This window comes from Magallana gigas, chromosome 7, assembly GCF_963853765.1.
Source record: "Magallana gigas chromosome 7, xbMagGiga1.1, whole genome shotgun sequence".
Classification (NCBI taxonomy): Eukaryota; Metazoa; Mollusca; class Bivalvia; order Ostreida; family Ostreidae; genus Magallana; species Magallana gigas.
Genome location: NC_088859.1, coordinates 17,267,577 through 17,291,125, shown reverse-complemented (window position 1 = coordinate 17,291,125; position 23,549 = coordinate 17,267,577). Strand labels below are relative to the sequence as shown.

Sequence of the window (23,549 nt, the reverse complement as noted above, 5' to 3'; positions counted from 1 at the left end):
GTAAAAATAAAATTGACTAAATAAAAGTCTACATTACAAAATTCATTGTAAATATATTCATAATATATACAGGGTATTAAAGCCTGTTTTATGAAATATGATAACAAAAAAATACCAAGGTATTGATTCGCGGTTATTTTACACCTCTCTTAAAAGTAAAAGTATGTGTCACACATAGATCATGGGTCAATATCGATCTGTGGAATCAATCACGCCATAGCTGTGCAAAATTTGGGATCTTTAAAATGGCCTAAAAACAAATCTGCAAGAGTCTGTGTTATCTGTGTAATTAAAGAGAGAGGTTCCACATAAAACCCGGATGGTGATTGTGACATGTTAAAAATACTAATTCATTGTTTATGAAGTGTACATCATGTACATAGTGACAATTGTGAACTCAATCATCAGTTGACCACTGCAGCAATTGGGTGATGTTATAAAGTACTTAATGAAGAACACCAGGGTATAAACGGAAAAAACTGTACCTGTGGTTTTTTTTATTTATCTCTTTCCTCTACATCTACCTTATCACAGTCTGGTCAAGATTTCTTTGAATTTTCACAACACAATTTTTAAATAGTAGGCTGACCAAGTACCAATAGATGTTTTATTGTGGAGTCACTTTAGAGTACCAGCACATTATACTGTATTTTATCATAATATTTAAATCAATGTATCTGTTACCTTACTGGTACTGATGTATGATCTAAAAAAATTTTTTCTTCCAATATCGACGAAGAAATTTTATTATCAAAGCTAATAATCTTAAGAGTATACTAATTAATGGTAATACATGTACATGTTATAAGTTAACTAAACTGTACATTTATAATACCAGATACACTATAAGACTAGCATATAATATGCTCCAGGTACTATGCTAAAGCATTGATACAGAACACTAGCAGCTTTCAGCCACAATAAAGGTATAGCTATGATATCCATCTATCCAATGGGTTGATACAAAATGGCTCTACAAAGCTTAGGGGAGATAATGTTCTAAGGGGCAAAGAGGTCCTAAAATGCCAAGATGTCCATGATAGAATGAGGCTACTACATGTATCTGTGAAAGACTGCATGACTTTTTAGTGTTCAAGTCACTCCAAAAAGATAATGTCTGTAAAAGGCAGAAGCCCAGAGTTAAGAGGTATAAAGCCACTCATTGAGTTGTCTTACATTGCGGCTCCACGATCATTCGTGGGGTGGCACGGAAAATCCCTGAAGTTAATAAAAAGTCGCAAGTTTTTCATCACCCTGGTTGCATTGCTATTTAACTGCCATTACCACTGCTCAATGTGACAGAAATTCAATTTTGAAAAAAATCAAAACAAAAACATAAAAAAGACAAAAAATTATCCAAAACAGTGTATGTACCATTCAAAAATGAACACTGAGTATCATTGTACAATGTGCTTGAAATGATAAGCTACCCAACTCGTGGATGGAAACAATACCTGACACATTCTCCAGCGAGTGGGTATGTAAGTCTCCGTTCATTTGTCCATTCATGACGGCTGAGCCAGATCTGAAAGCAGAGATCACACTGTAATCGTATTGTACGTACAGAAAAATGACAACAGTTACAGATGCAGTGTGTGGCAGATGGACACAGTTTAATAAAAGTTTCTATCTTCTACAATCAATCTATGATTCATACACTAAAATAACACAGTACATTAAACAACAGGTGTCAATCTGAATTCGTTTTTACACTAAGCAGGATGTTCTTCTTTAACTGCATATATTATTGTATACTGTATACAGGGTTATTTTCATCCCATGTTATTTTCGTCATTCTTCTCTTGCAAATGGTTTTGTCCCGTCTTGAATTCACCCAGACAAAGTTGTGTTTAAAGAGAGATCATTTGAGACATTGAAATTCACTAATTCTTAAATTTGCCCGCTGACAACAAGATGAAAATGGGCCAAAATAAAATGGGGGCAAATATTTCCCTGTATATGGTATCATCATAATCCCAAGTCCTCTGCTTGATGTTCTTCCGAACTACAGTCAAACTTCGTTACCTCGAACAAGATGGGACCGATTAAAAACTTCGAGATATCTGAGTATTCGAAATATAAAGGGTAAATTACTTCGAAAATAAGTGAGTGGGACATAAAAATCCCTTTGACATATCCATTGTATTTGAGATATCAGTGTTCAAGATATCAAAGTTCAACTGTACTTGTATGCTGTACATAGTGAAAAGAGTTCAACAAATCAAAAATAGACCTTTCAGAATGCAGGAAAACTAACCTTTTTTTTTTTATTAAGATCAAGCAATCACAACTGGTCATCAATAAAGGTTTATTACTGCTTAAACTAACACTTTTAGTGGTCATAGGAAGATAGGAAGGGTCAATACTCTTCTCAATCTACACTAATGATTTCAAGGATGTTTTCAAACACTGATTATCCTGTTATGTTGCATGCATGCAGCTAGCATAATTCAATAAAGGCCTCTATAGATTATAAATTATAGATCTATAAGAGTCTAATCCTGTTTTTTTTTTCTTTCTCAGTGGTGGAGTTTGAATCAAGAAAGGTCAGAAAGAAAAGTCCTACTGAGAAAGTCTTAGTACTGAACAGCTAGGGCAAATCAATTGAAAATTGGGCTCTACAATCAATAAGACACAGCATAAGACACAGACACTGCACTATCAGCACTTTTGGGTAAAGCTGAACAGATTTGAAACTTGAATCCATGTGAGCTATGGCCAGTTCAGTAATTATTTTATGTACATTTTAATCAAAACATTTGGCATAATTTTCATGGATTTCATGCCCTCCCTCCATTTCCAACAAATCTACCAGTACAGTCTCAACAAAACAAAATATTAATTCATTAACCATACAAGAAAATCCACTAATTTGCGTTCCTATCCACTAGTGGCAACCCACGAAAATTGGCGATCATAAATTTTGGTAATTCCACGATGCTTCATAATTTGAAGAAGCATATTCAAATATCGCCATATAAAGTATCAATTTAAAGTTTCAGGAAATCCACTACAGAAATCTAGATTATGATACATATTTACAAAATAAGAAGTTACTAATGTTTATAAATACATTTAAAATGCTTACAAACTACAGGTATATACATGTATATATACAGTGTCTTTTACGGAGAAACATTTTTGGGTTGTTTTGCACAAAACATTTCAAGGTCTATCTTTTTTTATAACCATTGATTAAGACTGTAAACTTTTTTCAAAGTGTCAGCTCTTAAATGTTTGTATAGGCTATTATTTAGCTATTTTTCAACTTTTGACAACTAAATCAATTGTTTGTAATTGTTAGGTTTATAAGGCAGCTAGTATTTACTGTTCTTCAGTGCTATCACTGGCTATGGACTTCTCAATAACAAATTGTCTGCTCTGACAACTTCAGATTCTGTTGTGCAAACCAAAGTTTGAGAGTTTGAATCTTGATCAAAACAGTACTATCAACTTGACTGAGAAGCAAGTTCTCTTCTTAAAAAGACCTGCAAAATCATTGCTTTAATGTGTTACATATATGCAAGCAAGTTGTGTCAATTGTACGTCTAGAGAACCCCTTACTTCTATTACCAAACAAGAAATCTATTTCTTTTAGAAATACATTAGAAAGCATTAATGGTAAACAATGGTAAATGAGTTCAAAATTTTAAGCTGAAACAGATCAACCTATTGAGTTATAGTGCAAACTGCATTATATCAGATAAATTCAGTTGAAACCTTCAGGACTTCGACCAATTCTTGCCAAGTACCAGTTCTTGCCAATGCTTTAAAATATTCACAATTTAATATGCTGGCAAGAATAGGTACTTTGCAAGAATTGGTCTTGGGCAAGTATGGAATTGAACTCTAAAGTTTAAGTTCTATGATCAAAACGAACCTGTCGAGTTGTAGTGCTAACTCTCCACTGGCAATCTTGATAAGTTGCTGCACATCGTTGTGTAAGAGTCCTTCTGTCTTTTGTCCGTTCAGTGACTCTATAAGGTCCCCTACCTTGATGCCTTCTACGTATGCCTTACTATTCGGGTTGATCTGAAGATACAGAAAAGAGAATGATCTGTGATTAATTCTGGATCAAGATTTTGTACACAAAGAAGGGCTGGAGTAGAGAAAATGTTTGCAGTGGCTGGAAGTGAGTTTGTGTGGTGGAGAAAAAACACATGGACAAGGTATAGACCATGTCTGACCTGCCAAATGGTAATTAAGATTCATATATACATATCTAAGGAAGGTCATATGGCAGGGAAATCTTTTACTCCTCTTACCAAAAAAATCACATACAACAATGGTACTGTACTTATAAAGAAAACATATTTAGAGGAGCACAAAAAAATGTTTTTCTTCTCAACATCATTAACACAAAACTAAATACCAGTACAACACCGGATGCACTGCTTAACCACTAGGACAATATTATTAGAATTTTTTTCACTTTGCACTGATCTATTGTACATCAGCAACATTTGTTTACAGTATGTTTCCATGGCAATGCTCCTGACTGCTAGACAGCAAGAACATGTATACAGAAGACAATCAGAGGCAGCTGGGCAGACATCTTCTGATTCCTAAACAACCATCATTCTGTGTTGCTCATAACAGGTTCCTCTTGTTACTCAGAACTGTGGAATGTTTTGAATTTTACATCCATGCTGTCAGTGATGAATCAAGAGATTCATTTAACTCTTATCAGATGCTTCCATTTTTTTTGTTGGTAAAAATATTGCTCTTAACAAAAAATACAAGGAGTGAAAATGATTTTAAAAGCATTTAAGTTGTGCAGTAATGCACATATCTATCTGCAAGCAGACATCTAAAAATACACATCATATATATAAAGCTGCTGATGTAAGAATTCATGTTGAAATTCATTAAACGTTTTACTCAGAATCCATATACTGAATCACCGATTAAAAACCAAGGACCAAACAATCTTTTATATTTACTATAAAAAAGATGTTTAGCCAAAAGCCATGCACAAACTTTATTTATCATTAGAAGTAATTAGGCAACTACAGCATACATTTTTTTTATCTTAATTTATGTGTCAATTTACCATCTGGCACTAATTTATATACATGACTCAATAAAAAAACAGATAGTAGTATCTATAAAGTTTACTGATGTTTCTGTCGTTAAAAACTTAGAATTGTTTTCATTGCCACAACAAGCCAAGTATTTTTCTCTTCATTTTGGTCTAAAGTCTTCATGAATCAATAATCAATATCAGCTAGCCTATCACAATAAATAAAAAGATCTACAGATTGCAAGTTTTCTTTGCATAAATCTTGCACGTTTAAGCCAACACTCATCAAAAGGATGAGTTCATACATATCCTAGTGATTCCCGATCTGTGTCCTTATTTCACAGGTCATTCTCTTTGTTGTTAAATGGATTTACACCAACGTCAATATAAGAGTACAAATAAGGGCCCCTCTTGTAGCTACTGAATAATAGCAACGGGAGCTTACCGAAGAAATCAGAAGTTGTAAAATGGTTAATGGCTTGACAGTGTAAGAAATAGGTGTATAATTTACCTAGATCCACAACACCTGCAAGGTGAACAAACTACAGATGATTGTTTAGTAATACCAACAATTACATTCAGTCAAGTCTTTTTGATTTGAAGGTTGGTTTTAAAAGTTTGTCCAAACCAGAAGCACAACAATACACCAGTCTGTGTGAAGGGGACTGCCATTCATGGTCACATCTTGCAATATAAACCTTTCACTAGCAAAAAGCTTCAAGCCCCTTTAAGACCTTCAACAAATACCAAGAAACTGTTCGTTGGCTGTGATTGTTGTAAAGTGTCAATACAACCTGTTTCTTCTGACCCATAGCAGTAACCAATGCAAAATGACAAAACATGTTTTTGAGTAATCTGACAATTAAAACAATTGCGAATAGAAGTACATTGTATAATTTTTTGCGGCAAATTGATCTTGGCGTTAAACCTGCATACAAAACAAAATATTGATATTCTTTGATCGTATGAAATAGTGTAAGTTCAAGGTTTTTAAAGATTTTAATCAGAAAGGAAGTGCATTAAAGTCATTCTGGATCTTTTTTTTTTCAAACATTAATTTTATCTGTATCCATAAATCAATATCTTTGAAAAAATTAAGAGTCAATGCCTGTAATTGCCTGATAAGTGTATTTTCTCTCCAAGTCTTAGAGTTGTTAGCAATGAGTTTTGTTGACATTAGAATGTGAAAATACTTATTGCCCTACTATCCATTAAAAGATAAGTTGACTGCATCCTTAAGTAAAAAATGCAATTTTATCTTCTTCTGGATTTCAAACAACCATTTTGCACCTAATTCCCTTCCTCACCCAATCCATCAGAGGAATTCCTTGGTCTATCTTTAAACTAAAGCATGCTGAATTGACAAGTTTGATTTGAGCGATTTACTTTTCCTCTTTTTTTTGTTTAACCCTTCCTCTAAACTAATAGGTTCACCTGTCAGAAGGCTAGAGGAAATAATAAAACTGGTATTGGTGTGACAACTTACAAGAAGGTCTGCTAGATAATACAAACTGTTGGAATGCAGGGATCCGTGCACTCTGTGCTGCCGTCTGCTCCTGCTAGGAAATCATGGAGAGATGGAGACAATGCTTGGAAACCAAACAGTGCACAAAGGTGCTTCATACTCTTCAAGTTTATTGAGCAGTAAATAAAATCTTTAACTACTTATAACTAGGTACAAGGGAATCAATTCCAAAAGGATTTCATACTCATCATTTTCAGAAATGATAATTGAACTGACAAATTTCTTAAAGGCTTCTGCTCAGAAACAACCAGGTTCTCAGTCAAGTTGTTTCATTGGAATGTACAGTTTATATGTATACAGGTTAGATGGTTCAAGTGCAATGTGCTCATGAAGTAACCCCGTATTGAAAATAGGAGTTTAAACATCAATTTCTAATGATCCATAGTGTATACTGTATACTACCAGTATTGCAAAACTGAGTATATTAAATAATGCCAGAATCTATTGAATAATCTCAGTAATTTGCTAGAAATTTATCTTTCAGATGATTCATTAAAAGATACGAAGGCTGAAAAAAAAAAGAAACATGATAGAAATCTAAATCAGAGTCCAATGTACACCAGATGCTCAGCTAAATAAAAAACATCAAAGACCCCTAAATAACATGTAAATAGGTTATCGTACAGGAACGTCTCTTGACATCTTTCATACTTCTGAGCATATGTCTTTGTCATAATCAATCAGAGTCTTGGAGCAACAAGACATCATCATATTTTTGAAGGGCGAGGAAAAATCTTCTCTTCCGCTTTGAGATACTGTAGCTTAGTGATGATACAAATAAGACTTTATCTGATCATCTGTTGAGCCTGGAGCTGAGGTTACCCTCAGACAGGTGAATAGAGGGTGTAATTGTGGCTATAACAACTTCCTGTTTGTGAGGGATGGAGGCGACCCCCTACATAAGGTTAAAGGATCTTCATCACCAATGTGTCACATTTTTCCTTCAGGAATAAATTCCCATCACATAAAAAACTCACAAAAGGAGATAACCTCATACTGCCAGTATCTGTGTTATAAACAGTTATTCCTCCCAAAAATATAATTACTTTATCCACACTTAGGGCAATAAAAAATACCAATAACATGATGAATGCCCTTGAAGGCAATAAATCAATAAGTGTAGTACTAGACCTATCTTCTCTTTAAAATTTTGTGGAGATCTTGACACCCTTTCAAGGAGGTCAAATTTTTAATTACTCACTTTAAGTGTTCAAAGGTTATCTTTGAAGCAATCTTTTATCAGTACAGAAGCTATTCTGATGATGTACATATGATGAAGACCAGACCAGTGAATTCTAACAACAATTGTGACTGATGAGAAAAGATGCAACATACTATGCTACATGAATATTTGTTTTTCTTTTATAAACATTAATGTAAAAATTGTTCAGTCTGTAAAGAAAAAACTAGTTATTCATGTGATACATTAAGGAAACAAGTTAGGAACTGGTTTTCAAACTTGGCCAAAGTTTTTGCATATAGATTTCAAGACACTGAAGCTGAACTAAACCCATGTTCCTGCTATAAGTGATGGTCAATATGCTACCAATATTCATCACAAAGGTGTAAAGAATTCAATAGCTATGTTTAGTTATGCATTGTATTTTATAAGTAAAACCTCATTAAAACTCTTACCCTCTGCAGTGCTGTAGAACAATAGGCTATTTTGCATACATGCGTGTACATTGTCGGATGAAAATGTTATTGTCATCATTATGTTTGCAAAACAAATTGGCAATGCAATGATATTTAAACTATTTTGTTCACACATCTACACAAAATAGTTTGAAACAATGATATCAATTTGCTGAACACACAAACAGGATAATAAGAGATATGTACTAACTACAGCTTATCCAGACACAGTACTGAATGCCGAACAAAGAGATCCCTGCATTCTAGAACACATGTTCAAGCTTAAACCATTAAACCAAAATTGGCAATTCAATAATCCATAACTATGTGTATATAAATATCTACTGAATGTAAGAAGAAAGGTCAAAGGGGTATTAAGTAGGAATTGCAGAAAATATGCAGGACACTGAACTACTGGAACCAAAGGAATGTTTAAATGGATCAAGTTCTGATCGTGTTGATCAAATGAATTATACTTATTGCAAGACCCCAATGCATTCTTGTGTTTCTTAAATGCTGAACTTCATTTGACTACATATGAAATGTCATACGTGTTCCTTGATCCATTCTTAAATTTCATTAGGTCATGTTTTTAATTGATCCCCATCTATGAGCTTAGATGTAAAGTTATGATTAATACAGGGTAGGACGATTGTAAAAGTATGTTATTTCAAATGACCTACAACAAAATAAACTTGAAATACTCTGGGAGGGGGTGTTTCTGCATACTTTAACATCAATAAACTCTTGCTCTTTTTTTTTCCCTTCTCCAAAAATATATATTTTCTCAGAATTGTTTGATGTTTTGCACTTGCATTGCCATATCTCCCAGTAGGACTCTAGATCATGCAATCAATCCTTGTAAAAACAAAATTCTTTCTTAAAGCATTTACTGAACACAAATTGAATCACATATACAAGCAGTGAAGATAATAAAGAATGGTGACGAGAGCGTAAGATAAAAAACTTTTACAAAATGCTCTTTTCCTCATAACTATTGACATGCAAGGTCAATTTTTCCACATCCTGTAATCTGAACAGAAAAGATATGCATCATAGCCATTTAATAAGGATCAAAAGCAATTTCATGCAAGTCAGCATAATAACCTTGATAACTTACTTTTTCTCCATAAAAATCCTATTTACACACAAAACACACAAAAAACACCTTTAAATCCTATGAGAGATGTGAACAAGAAGGCACTATGTAAAACCAGAAATCCGGTTGTCTGTTTTGTCTGATACGATCAGGGTCCAATTTCAAATCACTCTTTTCTTTTGTCAAAATCTACCTTTCATCATCCTGTCCGCCTTCCTTGTTATTGTAACTAATCCAAAAATCAAAAAAGGCACTACCAAGTTGTGGCTCAAACAAGACCCAAGGGGTGTTACCACAGCAAGAGAACTGTGTGTGGGGACCAACAAAAGTAAAATGAAAGCAAGAATAAACTTGGTAAGTCTAAACTTGGTATAGTGCACGATAAATCTCTTTTTTTATTCTTATTTCAATACATCAATAAAGAAATACACGCAAGACATTTAACTTTGTCAAACAATGACTCACGATTGTAAAACTGCATGTCACAGGTTTCTAGGATGTGCTGTTTAGAGGTTTAATTATATCACAATACATGTTCTAGAGCACCGGGGTTTTAATATGAAGCTTCGACTTACACAATGGGTCAGAGAGGTGAGAATATTTGCACACAATAAACAGCTAGAATCTGCAAGACAAACAGATAATGAGATAAGCACCTTGTTTCTTCATTACAAACCCAAATCAAAAGACCTCTTTACTGATTGCCTTTGATCCTAATGAATTAAAAGAGTTAGGTTCATAATTGCCTTCTTGTGGGGGAAGTGAAGCTATGTACAGCAAAACAAATCTTCAAGCAAATAAACATGTTTTTGTAAATGCAGAGCTTGATCAGCATAAAAAGACCATCATATCTTAATCTGGCATTTATGTCTTTTTTCCAACATCTATCATTTATCCAAATCTTGAATTTTCACATCATTCATATTTTAAAATTCACTTTTTAATCTCAGAGATTTCAGACTTCATAAAAATTTTCTTATCTGGGTGGTTCCAGAGTGGAGCTACGTGCAACTGAACAAGGTTGCAAACACTGGCGCAACCAAAAGTCTGCAAATTTGCCATTACCTAGCTGCCATGACAAATACAATGTCCTTCACTTGACAATTTTTATCATTGATTCATCGATTCATGGCCTGAATCTGAAGACTTATGACACAAAACTCCATTCATCTGCCAAAAGTAGCTAAAAATACTTTTTTGAATTAAAAAAGTTTTTAGGTGCAAATGTTCTCTCTCTCTCTCTCTCTCTCTCTCTCTCTCTCTCTCTCTCTCTCTCTCTCATATATTCAATGGGGCATTCCCCTACTGCAGCAGTTACATCCCCTTTAACTTCGATTCAATTTAGCAGCACATGCTCTCAAAACTGCTTCTTGATTATTTTGCCATTTCTGAAATTCTTTGATAATCATGCCAGAATGTTTTCCACAGACAGGCCCTGCTAGAGGTTTGATGCACTAGGGTTATCCAGGTGGGACTCGGTTTCCATCCATCAAGATTAATTTCTGAAATTCATGAGGAAAAAGGGGGAAACTGTATTTGCAGGCTCCAGGGGATGATAGTGGGATTTTTTCCCCTCTCTTCTTCATTAATTTTTAAAGTGCTTTACATCTGACAGCTGCACTTTTTCATGTAATGAAATGTAATGAAGCAGTGTTTCTGGAAGGAACACAAAGAAAGGGAACATCTCAAAGATGTCATTTGTGGAATGGAAACACAAATCTATTTTGTATGGTAAATACTTATATGGTATATGAAACAATCATTTTTATACCGGTACATATTTTTCTGTCCATAATTGTCTCACTGTGATTAATCCAAAAAGTTGCAATATCCAACATGTCAAATGACAAATCATACACAACTGAACATTGTGCCATTTTTAATTTGAGTTTAAGTCACTTTTTATACACATTTGTCATTGGTTAAATATTTTTTTTACAGGGAACATGCTATAAAAATTATCCTTTTAGAGCGCTTCAAATTCACAGCAGAGAAAGCAAGATAGTGAGAGAGAAAAAAATACCCAATCGTCTAGTAAGATATCAAAGAGATCCGTCAAAGTCCTTCAAAGATAGAGGAAAAGTGGAATCCTGGAAGTATTGCGACCAGACTACCAGTAACCTTGACAATGTCTACCGTCTTACACCTCAGTAAAATCTCTTCACAGCTGAGGTAAACAATTAATTAGTGCTGTCGACCTTTCATGCGCCACTTTGCCAACATGTGTTTTCTGTTTTTTAACCATTTTTACCCTCTACGGTTTAGCCAGTGCAATTTGTAAAGGGAGAAGATCCACTTCAGGTTTTATGGCCAACAATCAAAAGTTGTGAAAATCTTATTGTTTGACCTGGTATCTTCCTTCTCTCAATCCATAAAACAAGCATCCCCAATTAGCTTTAATACCCAGCCGAGCAGATTGACCCTCAGGGCTCCATCTCCATGCACTGTGTGTCTGAAAATGCCCTGAAGTGTACATGAATAAGACTACTTCCCAATGAAATAGAGGCATTTTGTACATTCAACAGCAACTAGCCTACCAAATGCTTCATTATAGAAGTCATACAATCTTCAAATGTATTAAAGGCATGTTGTATATTCAACTACACAAAGTGTTTCCTACCAAATTGACTAACTTCTTCCTGAGAACAGACTACAAATTTCAAAACCTGATGGCTCCACTAGATTCATGTATTTTGGACTATTAAAAGTACCAACTTCAGAATGATACAAGACTAAGGTTGAATGGTTGTCTTAAAGGGGTAAAGCTTAGTCTGGCTTGTGAGTGTAGTTGGTGGGATATCCTATACGACTAGGTCTTTATTGTCTTAAAGCCTGTCAGAGACTGAGGTTATGACATCACAGGTTCATTATACTTTATCCGTAACATTAACAACTATAGCCTAATAGGAACTCACACTAATAAAGAAGATACTTGGGACACATTCAACGTGAATATCTTGGGTTGTGTTGATATTTGGTGATTAATAACCACAAGATCATTACAGTATCTGCATCAGGCATCTTTAGCTGTTAGCATGTTTTCATTTTCTTTTTATTGTTAATACCTACAAATGAGTACATTGAGGTCACTCAAAAGGTGTATAGAGTATCTATTTAAACTGATAAACTTTTACTTAAAAACTTCATAACCTAACACGCAAGTTATCTTACTTGAACATGAAATGTGATAGAGAAATGTAATTGCATTTAGGCTGCAATACTTTGGTAGGAAGTAATCTTTTAACCCAGGAATGTTAAAACATGCACCTATTTGAAGAGGATGATATTTTCCAAATGCATGTGCTGAAAAATCTGTAATGCACCCACATATATCAGACAATTGTACATGATAGTTAGGGATGCCCTGCTGAGAAAAGCTGTTTCTATCAGGTGATGGCACAATATGGCTGTCTTAGTGAGAACAGGCCCACACTCAATTATCTTATCTGAGGCTGATAATTAGGAGAAATTGTGTTCTGAGAGGAAAAGGGGGAAGGTGGCCATTGTAGCCACAAAAGAGAAATTAGCCAGCATAAACAAAATGCTTGCACACATACAGGGCTATCTAATCTTCCCCATTCTCAACAGACTAAACAAACTGCGAAGAAGAAATTTCTCCTCAATTGTGTCTCAATTGAATGAATTTCAAAGCTATATATGCATGCTGTTCCCACAATTTCTCTTATTACCAAACAATTTTTTTTTCAAATTGGAATGTTTATTTCAATGCATGGTGCATGATTCTAAGTGTAGTGTTTCTTTTAAAAAATTCTCTCGTTTCACATACATACCCTTCTATGATTATTTTTAAAAAAACAAACTTATTTTTAACTTTACAGCCTTGCTTTAAGCTAGTCAAGCATTGAAATAAAAAGTAAAAAATTAATAAGTACAAGTATTCCAATATATGAATATAATGAAAACAGGTATCGCTCTAAAGCTCTTTACGGGTCTTTGAACAGGTGGTTTATCTGTAATAAATATCACAATACTCATCAGCTGTAGTAAAAACGTACCTACAGGAGAGAAATTCTTATAAAAAGATAAAAAGGAAAACCATTTAATCCTAGTATATATAACCCATAAAAATAGATGTCAATGGCAACTCAAAGGATTTTCTAACAAGAGTTGAATTCTAATCAGAATTACTGACCCTTACAATTGTAATCTAGGCCTCGGCCATCTGTTTCATTGAATAACCTCCCATTTGTGAACATAGATAATGATAGATACCTAGTTACAATTATGGAGTATTTAAATCAACCTAGAGCTAGGAAACGGGCTGGAATGCAACTAATTACAAGTAATCGGCAGTTAACATGTGTCTCTGATATACACTTCAACATCTTCCGACGTCAAAACCTATTGCAGCAATAGCTGAACCACATGAGAAATTAACATTCTTTTCATTTCCAAATCTTGTAATCCATCAACAAATCTCAAAAATATCATTAAAAGATTTTATACTTACTTCTTCTTTTGTTTGATCAAAATCTCTTTTTTTTCGAATTTGAATAATCCCACCACCGAAAAAGAGGAACCCAGTTTCCTCAGCAACTAGCACATATCACATGATGGAAAAAGAAATTCACTGGTGCAGTGACCTCTGAGGTCATCGCCATGGCGTCAGAATCTATTGTCAGAACTTTTTTTTTATTTGGTTGGGATTGTTTCATTGCTGCTGTTCAACTCAATGATAAGAGCAAGCCCCCTTCAAATAGTACTTTAGAAATGAGGATTTTTATTTAGTAACTACAGCACATTAAACTCAGTGTGTAAGCTGCCAGAGCCTAAAAATATTTCAATTAAGACTTCATCTTTCTAATTGACTGCTATTTTTTTGTGTTAGTCATGCTCTAAATATCTGTACAGCAACGTTAAAATTAAGCAATAAACTTGAAAGACGTGATTATTGGTGTACAAACGGGGGATAGGTTACGGTGATATGGCTGATGCTCCTCCAGAAATAGCATCCCCCCAATGTTTAAATATATCAGCCCCTCACTGCCAAGATACACACAGTCATGATGTGATTATTCTGCAACAAGCATACGTCATTCAGACTCAACTCTTGAAAGTCTTAAAGTAAAGAGGGTGGATCCATTGCACATCTTGAAGCCAGAAAATGAATTTACTGACAATGATCAAAGTGCTTTATTGAACTATTAGTCTAATAGAATAACTCCGCACCACGATATATATTCATAGGTTTATACATGTATTTACAAAAAAAAGCTTTTAAATTTAAATAATATTTTTTATTTCATTTTTTTTGAGTCACTCCCAAAAAAACAGAATTCAAAAAAGAAGTAAAAGAAATTGCTGAGACATCGATTTCAAACACTTCAACTAAAAAAAAAGAAAAAGAGATAACCCTGAACAAACAAGATATTTACAGGTCTCATTTCACACCTGCATGTGCATGCATGTGCAGCTTCACCGGCGGCCTGCAGTAGACAGTTATTATATCATCCCAGATACAACTGTGTTGGCAAGAGCTCCAATCTAACCGTGATCTGCAACCTGTACAGTGAATACACAGCAGCCAAAAATGTCTCATTAATAATCTCATATTCTGTTCAATCATATTGCTCTAAACTTTAATCGCTGATGAAAATATAACAGGTTCTTATAAATGGCTATTTGTTTAAAAGTTTGGGTTTTTTAAAATCAATATATGCTGGTAATTTTCCCAGTTAAAACAAACAGTTGGAGGAATTCATCATATTACCTTCGCTTCAAACAGAAAAAAAAAATTCATAGCGTAATGAATAAACAGGCTTTCCAAAATAATTACTTCCTCCTAGCAAAGGGTCATAGTTAGGTAAAACTCGACAGGGTCAAAGATTTATACTACAATTACATGTCTCCTAACGAATTCATTGAACTGTATTTTTTTCTATTTGGTTATGCCATTTTACATACTCGTTTGGTATTCATCTACCTAAGCCACTTGACCCCACCTTAAATAAACGTCAGTCTGCCAAACCAAACTAACAGATCATAAGGTCTCATAAAGTTATGCAAAGCCATGCATGGTCAATTGCCAGAGTCTGTATGCATTTTACATTTGGAGTCGTAAATCAGACATGTTCTTGCCAATCCTTAGCAAATAATTCTTAATAAGAGGGAATCTTGTTATTTGCCAATCCACGAACGAACGTCTCAACAGTAAAAAAAAAAAATTGTTTTTCACTGCACAATATTCTCTCTCTCCTTCTTTTTTTGCTGATCATTCATTCATTTAATATGCAGAATTAAGAACCAAGAAATAGTAATTAAATCCAGAATGAGTCAAAACTGTCAAAATTTGCAGCATACAATGAATTAAGAACTTGCTGACACATAGGGTTCCTACAGGAAAGGTAGTAAACCTTTCAAAACAATGAGTTACTTTTCTTTGATAATAAAAATAGCTATTCCTTTTCTTTCATCTAAAAAGTGTGGGGGGTTTTCACCAAACCAACAGCTCTATGTTAAATGCTTTTTCAATATTTGTATTTCAGCTTGAATATACAGCAGGCTGCATTATGACCTGAAGGGTGTATTTCATCTGGAAAACCAGGAAGATCCCTCTAAGTCAGCCTAAAATGATAGACAAACAAAAATTCCTCACTCCACTGCTAAAACCCATCCAGGAGAGGGTTAATGAACTGTGTAATAGCATTAAGTCAGTCTGTTGCTGGCTCTTCCTTTGCCAACCATGATTAATAAATATGTAACTAAATAACTAACATGTGGTAAAATAATCACCGCAAAAGGGAAACAATTTGGATTAATATTAATTTTTTAATAATGATTAAAAATAAAAAAAGTTGGCATTTGGGCAGTATGATGCAACAACAATTTTTGCAAAAAAAATAATTTATCATGAAGTCAGTCATTGAATAGGAAAGTTAAACAGACAACACCTTTGATACACAAAACAGGAGTCACTTATGGAAAACACTTGAGTGTCAAGCTTGTCTACAACAGAAGTTGATTCAACTCAAGAGATTGAAGAACTTCGTTATCTCTTAGATGTATATGTACAATTCAATGCATAAAAACAGGGAGATCTGAATCTTTTCAGAGCTGTGCCTTTACCCAAATAAATTTTTCTCCCTCCTGTCTTAATCTTGAAAAAATATCTTGATATCAAATGTTTCAAATTTTATCTATACCGAGAGTCAGGCACAGCCACATGGTTTTTTAGTAAGTTTTTTTTTTCTTTTTATTTTTGCCTTGAGATTTGGTGTACAGTGCAGGAATAAGCCAAAGCCCTACTCGCAGAGCTCTCTCAATCCTCTTTCTGTGCTGAATCACTTTGGGCTGGATCCAATAAGAGATCATCTATTGGATCAGACAAGGCACTATCTCCCCTGAAGAGTTTCCATACTTCCTCATCATCTACCAGATCTTGTTCATGGTGTTCTAATAATTCATTGCAAAAATCTACACTACACATGCACTCTCTCACAGAAAACACATCAGACTAATGCACACAGACATACACACGCTTGCATCTTTTGCGGGCAATATTATTCATAACAATTACCAAGAAATGACACCGGATACCTGTACTGCTGCAATTAACACAAGTTGCAATAATAGGATTGCTCAAGCACCGTAATGTATGCTATCTTGAAATTGTCTTCATTATACCTCTCTTTTTTATCATTTTTTCAATGGGCAGTAACAATTGTGTATTGTATTTCATCATATTACAAAGGCACATTTCAAGACTAAAGTTCTTTTACAAAGATAAAGTTGAACTTTACATTATTTCGTTTTGGAGAAAACATTGAAAAGCTACATCATTAGGGGTCTTAATTGACTAATTTTACAACTTTCTCAACTATTCAATACTTGAGCCTTTAAAAAATTTTTGTTCCATACCTGACTGCAATTTCCGGTGGTTTGAAAGAAAAGCAAACAGAGGAGATGGAAGGACTATTCATATTTCGACATTAAAATGTTCTACCATTAATCATTATCTGCTGCCAGGTTTATCAAGGCAAATTTTATCAAATGAGATGAAAAAATTACCAGCTAAATATAGAACTTCTCTATCAGTTCACAAAATACCTATCTACCGACTACCGGAAACTGAACAGCTGAAGTTCATTCAGAATTAGATTTTTTTTAAAGAAGTTTTTGTATCTACTGTCTTTGAATATTAAAATAAGTGTTGACTAACAGGTCGAGAAAAACTGCATTATTTAAAATATCATTATAAAGCACTTGCTGATTTCATGTAGGTTTAAGAGGATTTTGAAAAATTCTAAGGATCTCTTATATCAGGACTCTATAAGAAAAGTCTTCCTTTGATTCCTATTACAAAGCTATGTCAACTTAAATCATGTAATATTAAAGAAACCTAATTCAGACCTATTTAACCACAATACCAACATGTTTACTTAATTGGGATTATTTCCATTATAAGCCATTTAACAGTTTTAACTGCTGATAGGTTTTAAACCATTGTGAATGCTAACGGAATTAAAGATCAAAATGACATCTTTATCTAACACTTAAATGCTTGAGAACCCATTGTATCAAACATTATATTTAAAGAGTACCATCGATTTATTAAGACCTGTCATATTTTACATTCATGATGTAAAACTTTGAAAGTCAATAACAAATTTTAAAAAAATAATACGCTAGTAATTATTTTCTACCCTTAATGAAAGTTTCCCTGTTATCCAAACCACCGTCAAAAATACATACACCATTAAAGATCATTCATTAAAAACTTCAACTACTTTCATATTCAGTGCTAGCTTACAATATTCATATTCCCTACACCTAATGCAGGTAGTTTGTAACTTCTGAGAAAAAAATTATTGAAAATCTCATTAAATGGCAACTTCAAATAAGTGAAAAATACACACCTTGGCGACTGATATCGGTTCGTTAAATTCCTTTCCACCCTGGATCCTAAATCCCCAGGGTGGCCCACCCTTCAGAACTACGGCATAAGACATCACGTATATTCTCCTAGACCGCCATCAAGTTTATAAACTAAAGAACCAAATGGGAGTAATGTGAAGGTCGTCTACCTGAAGGGAAGCTTGCTTGGCCAAAAATAGATTTACGTTGCAACTTTTCGTGAAAACGTTATTGTATTTTTATCTTACAAACCAAAAGAGTTTTATATTAATTCAACTTTTTTAAAATGTTTATCAAACTGTTTTATAAGAAATCAGGTATTTCACACATAGTGAATATTGTCCTTTCGGTTCTCCCGTTTTGTCACTGTCAAAATATGATGCAAACGAGTTGTCCAGCTATCTGTTTCCCATTTCAAATAATCAGCATGTAAAAAGATAAGGTTACAAGTGATATCAGTATTTTTCAAATTTCTTTTCTTCACATTTTGAAATATTTTTTCGGGTTTAAATTTTTTTTCCAACTTCTTCTTTTATCATACTTCCGGTGTCATGGCAGCGCACACACAATAGTTGGATTTCCTGAACTGAGGGGAAAGAATATACACCTATTTTTGTACCATCATGTGTGAGTAATCGTCTAAGTGTCTTGCTTTTCAAATGTTAAAATACAAAATTAGTATTTATGTTTTCAACGTTTTTTGTTGTTCCATAGAGTTATTTAGCTTTAAAAATGACATGACAACAGAATACATTTGATTTATTTTTATTTTAGAGTTATGTAAATATCTTTGTATCAAAGACAGTTTTGAATGCTCATTTTTTGTAGTGAATGCAATTTTAGTGCGCAGAATATCGACAAGTCTCTGGAGAACCTTTTATATTTTCCTATTTAAAGTTGTAAAGAATATTGAGCATGTTGACATAACTTGAATCTTAATATGATCTGTTATAGTCTGTCCCAAGTTATTGCTTCCATCACTTTTTGATGAATTTTAATAAAAATTCACATACCTGTTAAAGAAATACAGTTGAAATCGGTTAAAGGGAATATGTCCAAGATATCTTCATTGAACAATTATCATTTTTCACTCATAAAAGTTCACAGGAACGAAAACAAATTTCTTACGGAGATTTATAATGGGAAATGTTTACATCTTTTCTCCATTTGGAAGTACTCGGTACACCACGCATAATTTTTCAACGTTATCATCCGGGCTTATTAATGGCTGATGCAATGCAAAATCCCTTTAGACTTTCTATTTATGGATGTATATTGAAACCTGAAGCGGTAGATGGGGCGTTTCAAAACAGATAATGTGGACATTTTTCATATTAGTGGATGAACGTAGTTTGAGCACAAAGGTTATCGAAAGGTTATCCGATTATCGAAATATCAAGCAAAAAGTGGTGGAAGCAAAAACTTGGGACAGAGTATAACATTCAACATTGCATCTTAGGACACCTAAATTTGACTGACTGTTCCTCAATTTCACTAAAAAATATTTGGCATTTACAAACCACAGACAAAATACATCTGCCAGAACAAATAAAAATCTTATTCTATGACTATGTAAGAAAGCTTTAAATGTACTTATTTGTAAAGTAGTGAATTCAGAATACATACACCTGTTAAAGAAGTATGATTTAGAAAGCTTCCCTTTGCCATCTATGAGATTGATCAACCTTATAATATTAGTACTAAACCTAAAAAGTAATAGTATTATTACATGGCAGTTTTAATATGGCATCCTATATTTGCTTGAGAGCCATTAGTTTGATGGCTGATAAACAGCAAGCGAAGGCAGATATGAGATGCAATATAAAAAATACCAAGTCATCATTTATATTTCATATACTTACAGTAATCCGGTGAATATACTACGCAGTAGTGTACAATATGCACCTCCACTTAGGGCCTGAAAATGGTGAAAAAAGCTTGTTGGGATGTATAATACGCATCCAAAAAATTGACCAACTGGTAATCCTGAGTATCAACAAAGCAGTTATACTTTGTATGCACGCTCAACTTCATCGCGGGAATATGCTACTGGAAATAAGAAAAACACAATATTTTCTTCGTATCTTTAATTCATAATCAATGTTTTAAATAGACCTAGTATTAAATATTCTACCGTAAATAAAATCAACTACTTTAAACAAGCGTTATATTGTTTCGTCATTACAATCCCTGTGAAGTGAAAACGGACAATGTACAGGTATGGAGATAACGGACCTAATTAAATTCTTAAATGATTCCGATCAAAGTGATCAATTAGAGGCCTGGAACATAATAAAATATGTGCACAAATAGTTGTGTTGTGTATAGTACACATAGCCTAAGGGGGGTGTCTGAGATACCCAAGAAGTCAAGCGTTAGCGGTGGGGGAGCACAACTTTTCAATGGCTTCAATTAACGGAATAGGTTATAGAATTATTTATATTCATAATTATTTGCAATAAATCAATTAGCAATACATGAAAATGGTTAAAAATGAGCCAAATGATGTGTAAGCTGTTTTCAAAGATCGGTTACAAATAGCACGTGGCCATCCAAGTCCGCATTTTATTAATAACAGCTGTAATGGCGGCGTACACAGAGATAAAGAATAGGCAGTTCAAATTAATTTTTAAAGGCCATTTTGAAACAGTTTATTTATTAACAGACTTAAAATATACATTTTCTTTAATTATATGCTATAACAATGATTTCCTAAGGGTTAAATAATAATATATATGTGATAATGAAGGATGTTATGATGTATAGCAGGGTATCGGTCCTGTTTGTGAACAGCATAGGTAATACGGCAGTATGATACCCCGTGCTTTAGCTAGGGAAAAAAAATGTCCAAATCCTATAGGGATGTATAATACGCACCCCTTTCTCACGGTAAAAAATGCTGGAAAAAAGTGTGTATTATATTTACTGGATTACGGTAATATAGAAAATATCGAAGAAACAAAAAAAACATCATATGATGAGCAATTATTGTCAACAGATCGCTTGGTGTCATGTACTTGTCTCATATTTTTTTGTTAATTTGAACCAGTTGTTTGTATACTATTAATTAAATTTGATGTCGATGTAATGATTTGATGATGCACTCGGACAACAGAATTGAACGAAACGTACTGAATTCTACGTCATGTGAGCCAACGATTAAATTAAGGTAAAAGGTGTTTCATTACAAACAGAGGTTGCTGGAATGGGGTATGTAGTAAAGTTAATTACACACCCTAGGGTTTATTATACACGAGTAGGTGAATTTTATGTTTATATTGCACAGGGCAGAAAATGGTATATTTTCTATAAATATGCGATATACTGTGGAAGCACATATTTTCGTTGGGTTAAAATTTCATTTGCGTTTAATTTCTTCATATTGTAATCCCTAAAATGTATCACTGATCAACTATTTATTTATAAGTGCTTGGGTAAAAAATTTGTCATGGATTGAATTTCGTTGATTTATACTATTTATTTATAAGTGCCTGGGTAAAAAATTCATCATGGATTGAATTTCGTTGATTTATACTGCCAACAAAATAACGAAATTAAATCCCCAACAAATATTTCTGCTTCTACATGATCCATATTTTGCTACATGATCAAGTAAACTTGTCTAATACAATATTGTAAAATGAACATAATTTGTTCCATATTCCATTTTCATGTACTTAAAGTTTTTGGGGTTTTTTTTCACTTGTACTTGCTTTAAAAAGAGATTTTGCTGTTATAGCGATATGAACTGAGAGTTCTAGTTGTTTTAAAACATACTATCAAGCTGAACAGGATATTTATTTGAAAAACAGATTACTTTAATGATAAAATTATGTTCCAAGTTATGTTTAAAACACAACAAACTCGTGTAAAATACTTCTCTTATTTTCATACACTGAACCAGAATTCTTGTTTCCTTTAAATGAGTCAACAAACTTTGAACAAAAGTAAAAAGCAATAGAGGCTGTATATTTTACATAAGTGTAAGAATATTTTTGTGTTGCAATTAAGTTGCAGTGAATGCTAGGATAATTGAAGTAAAGCTGTTAGAGAAAGCTTCTGGAGCCTACGAAAGGTCATAAAGTTGGAGTAAAAGGTCATAGATTCCTTTTCTTTTTAACCTTTATTTTTATAAGGTCAAGGTTATGGGTATACTTGTAAAAAGGTCATTAGGTCAAAAGTCAAATTTTGCTTTAGCATTTGAATTGGATGGTAATGCATATTTTTTAATCTCATGCATCTAGTATGATCTACATACTGGTATATTAATGTGGAGAGAGAGAAAGATGGAGGGAGGGGGAGGGACAAAGTTACTACCATTGATTACTTTATTACTTTTGCATTATTGATCATTGTCTCAAAACTATTGCATTTGGGTATTGATAAATGCATTGGGTAAAATAGGTTAATTACCTTTCAGCACTATATCAAAAGTCCACCAGTATCTCTGCACTTTTATTAAGAATTCAATCAAGTTGGTTGGAGATCTGTGCAAATTCAAAAATCAACATTCTCTGTGAGTGCAACTTTCAAAATGTCATTCAAGTCAGAAAAAATTATAACATTGAGAGATCAATTCAAATATTTCAGCAGAAAGATAATGCAAATGTCAAGACAGAGATAGGGATTGTAATGTATCATTGATCAAGTGTGGTGTATTTGATGCTAGAACTATTTTTTTCTCTTTTCTAGTGTAGTAGAGGTGTCTGATAGTGTTTAACATGTATCGGTGACCAAACAATGTTAAATAATAACCCCAAATCCCCTCTCTGCTGTTTTAGAGTTGATGTTTTGTATTCAGGTTTAATAGGGGATGTTTTAAAAACTAATTATTATAATAAATATTAAAATGTTCACCATAAATTGAAAATATAGTTGATGGATATGAAATATTGCATACCCCACAGCTCAAAATCATTGGCCTGATGGTTTGGGAACAGAACATTTTAAATTTAGGCTTCCACCTTTTTTTGTATATATTGGTCAAGCATGTATAGGTAAATTTTCATTTGACCAATGAAAATCTAGCTGAAAGACCAAGTGACTAGAAAAATAATTTAATTTATATCCATGTTTAATTAATTACAGTTATATGAAGAGGTTCAATTATAATGAAATTTTATAAATAACCAAAAAAAATAAACAAACAAAAAAATGGAAAAAAGAAAGAAAAAAAAACATCAAATTTTATTTCATGAATAAATTGAATTGTTATAGGCACCTTGATTAAATTTGAATGTAAATAAATCATCAAAATTATTCTCACAGTTGTAAGATTGTTGCAATGTGCCTTATGGTAAGTACTTGGACAAGAACCAAACTGTTAAATTACAAGGATTAAATAGGGGGAGTTTGCAGTCTGGTTTTCATTGTGTTTTTTTTATTTTGTGCAT

At 33.4% G+C, this 23,549-nt stretch overlaps 2 protein-coding genes and 1 long non-coding RNA gene across 37 annotated transcripts in view; 2 read left to right on the top strand and 1 right to left on the bottom strand.

Annotated features, from left to right (window-relative positions):
• LOC105332198 (sorbin and SH3 domain-containing protein 1) overlaps positions 1-18,313 on the bottom strand; it is a 65,182-nt gene extending 46,869 nt beyond the window's left edge. For 30 of the 35 annotated variants that reach the window (XM_066065565.1, XM_066065573.1, XM_066065567.1 and 27 more), the window contains exons 1-4: positions 18,159-18,313; positions 3,881-4,032; positions 1,455-1,525; positions 1,177-1,218 (exon numbers count right to left, since the gene is read on the bottom strand). In XM_066065565.1, the coding sequence (XP_065921637.1) occupies positions 1,177-1,218; positions 1,455-1,525; positions 3,881-4,032; positions 18,159-18,251 (358 nt within the window). In that variant the 5' untranslated portion in view covers positions 18,252-18,313. Of the gene's footprint in view, positions 1-1,176; positions 1,219-1,454; positions 1,526-3,880; positions 4,033-9,303; positions 9,444-9,475; positions 9,608-13,753; positions 13,912-18,158 lie in introns of those variants that run through there. The other 5 variants (XM_066065572.1, XM_066065588.1, XM_066065591.1 and 2 more) reach the window with 4 other exon arrangements.
• On the top strand, positions 9,524-16,390 carry LOC117684668 (uncharacterized). The gene is made up of 3 exons (XR_010707471.1): positions 9,524-9,636; positions 11,224-11,454; positions 15,789-16,390. It is a non-coding gene; the product is annotated as an uncharacterized lncRNA (long non-coding RNA).
• Positions 18,314-18,640: 327 nt separating the features above from the next.
• LOC105332197 (rap1 GTPase-GDP dissociation stimulator 1-B) overlaps positions 18,641-23,549 on the top strand; it is a 31,368-nt gene continuing 26,459 nt past the window's right edge. Inside the window, exon 1 of the mRNA XM_034457765.2 lies at positions 18,641-18,783. Within this exon, the coding sequence (XP_034313656.2) occupies positions 18,780-18,783 (4 nt within the window). The 5' untranslated portion in view covers positions 18,641-18,779. The remainder of the gene's footprint in view (positions 18,784-23,549) is intronic.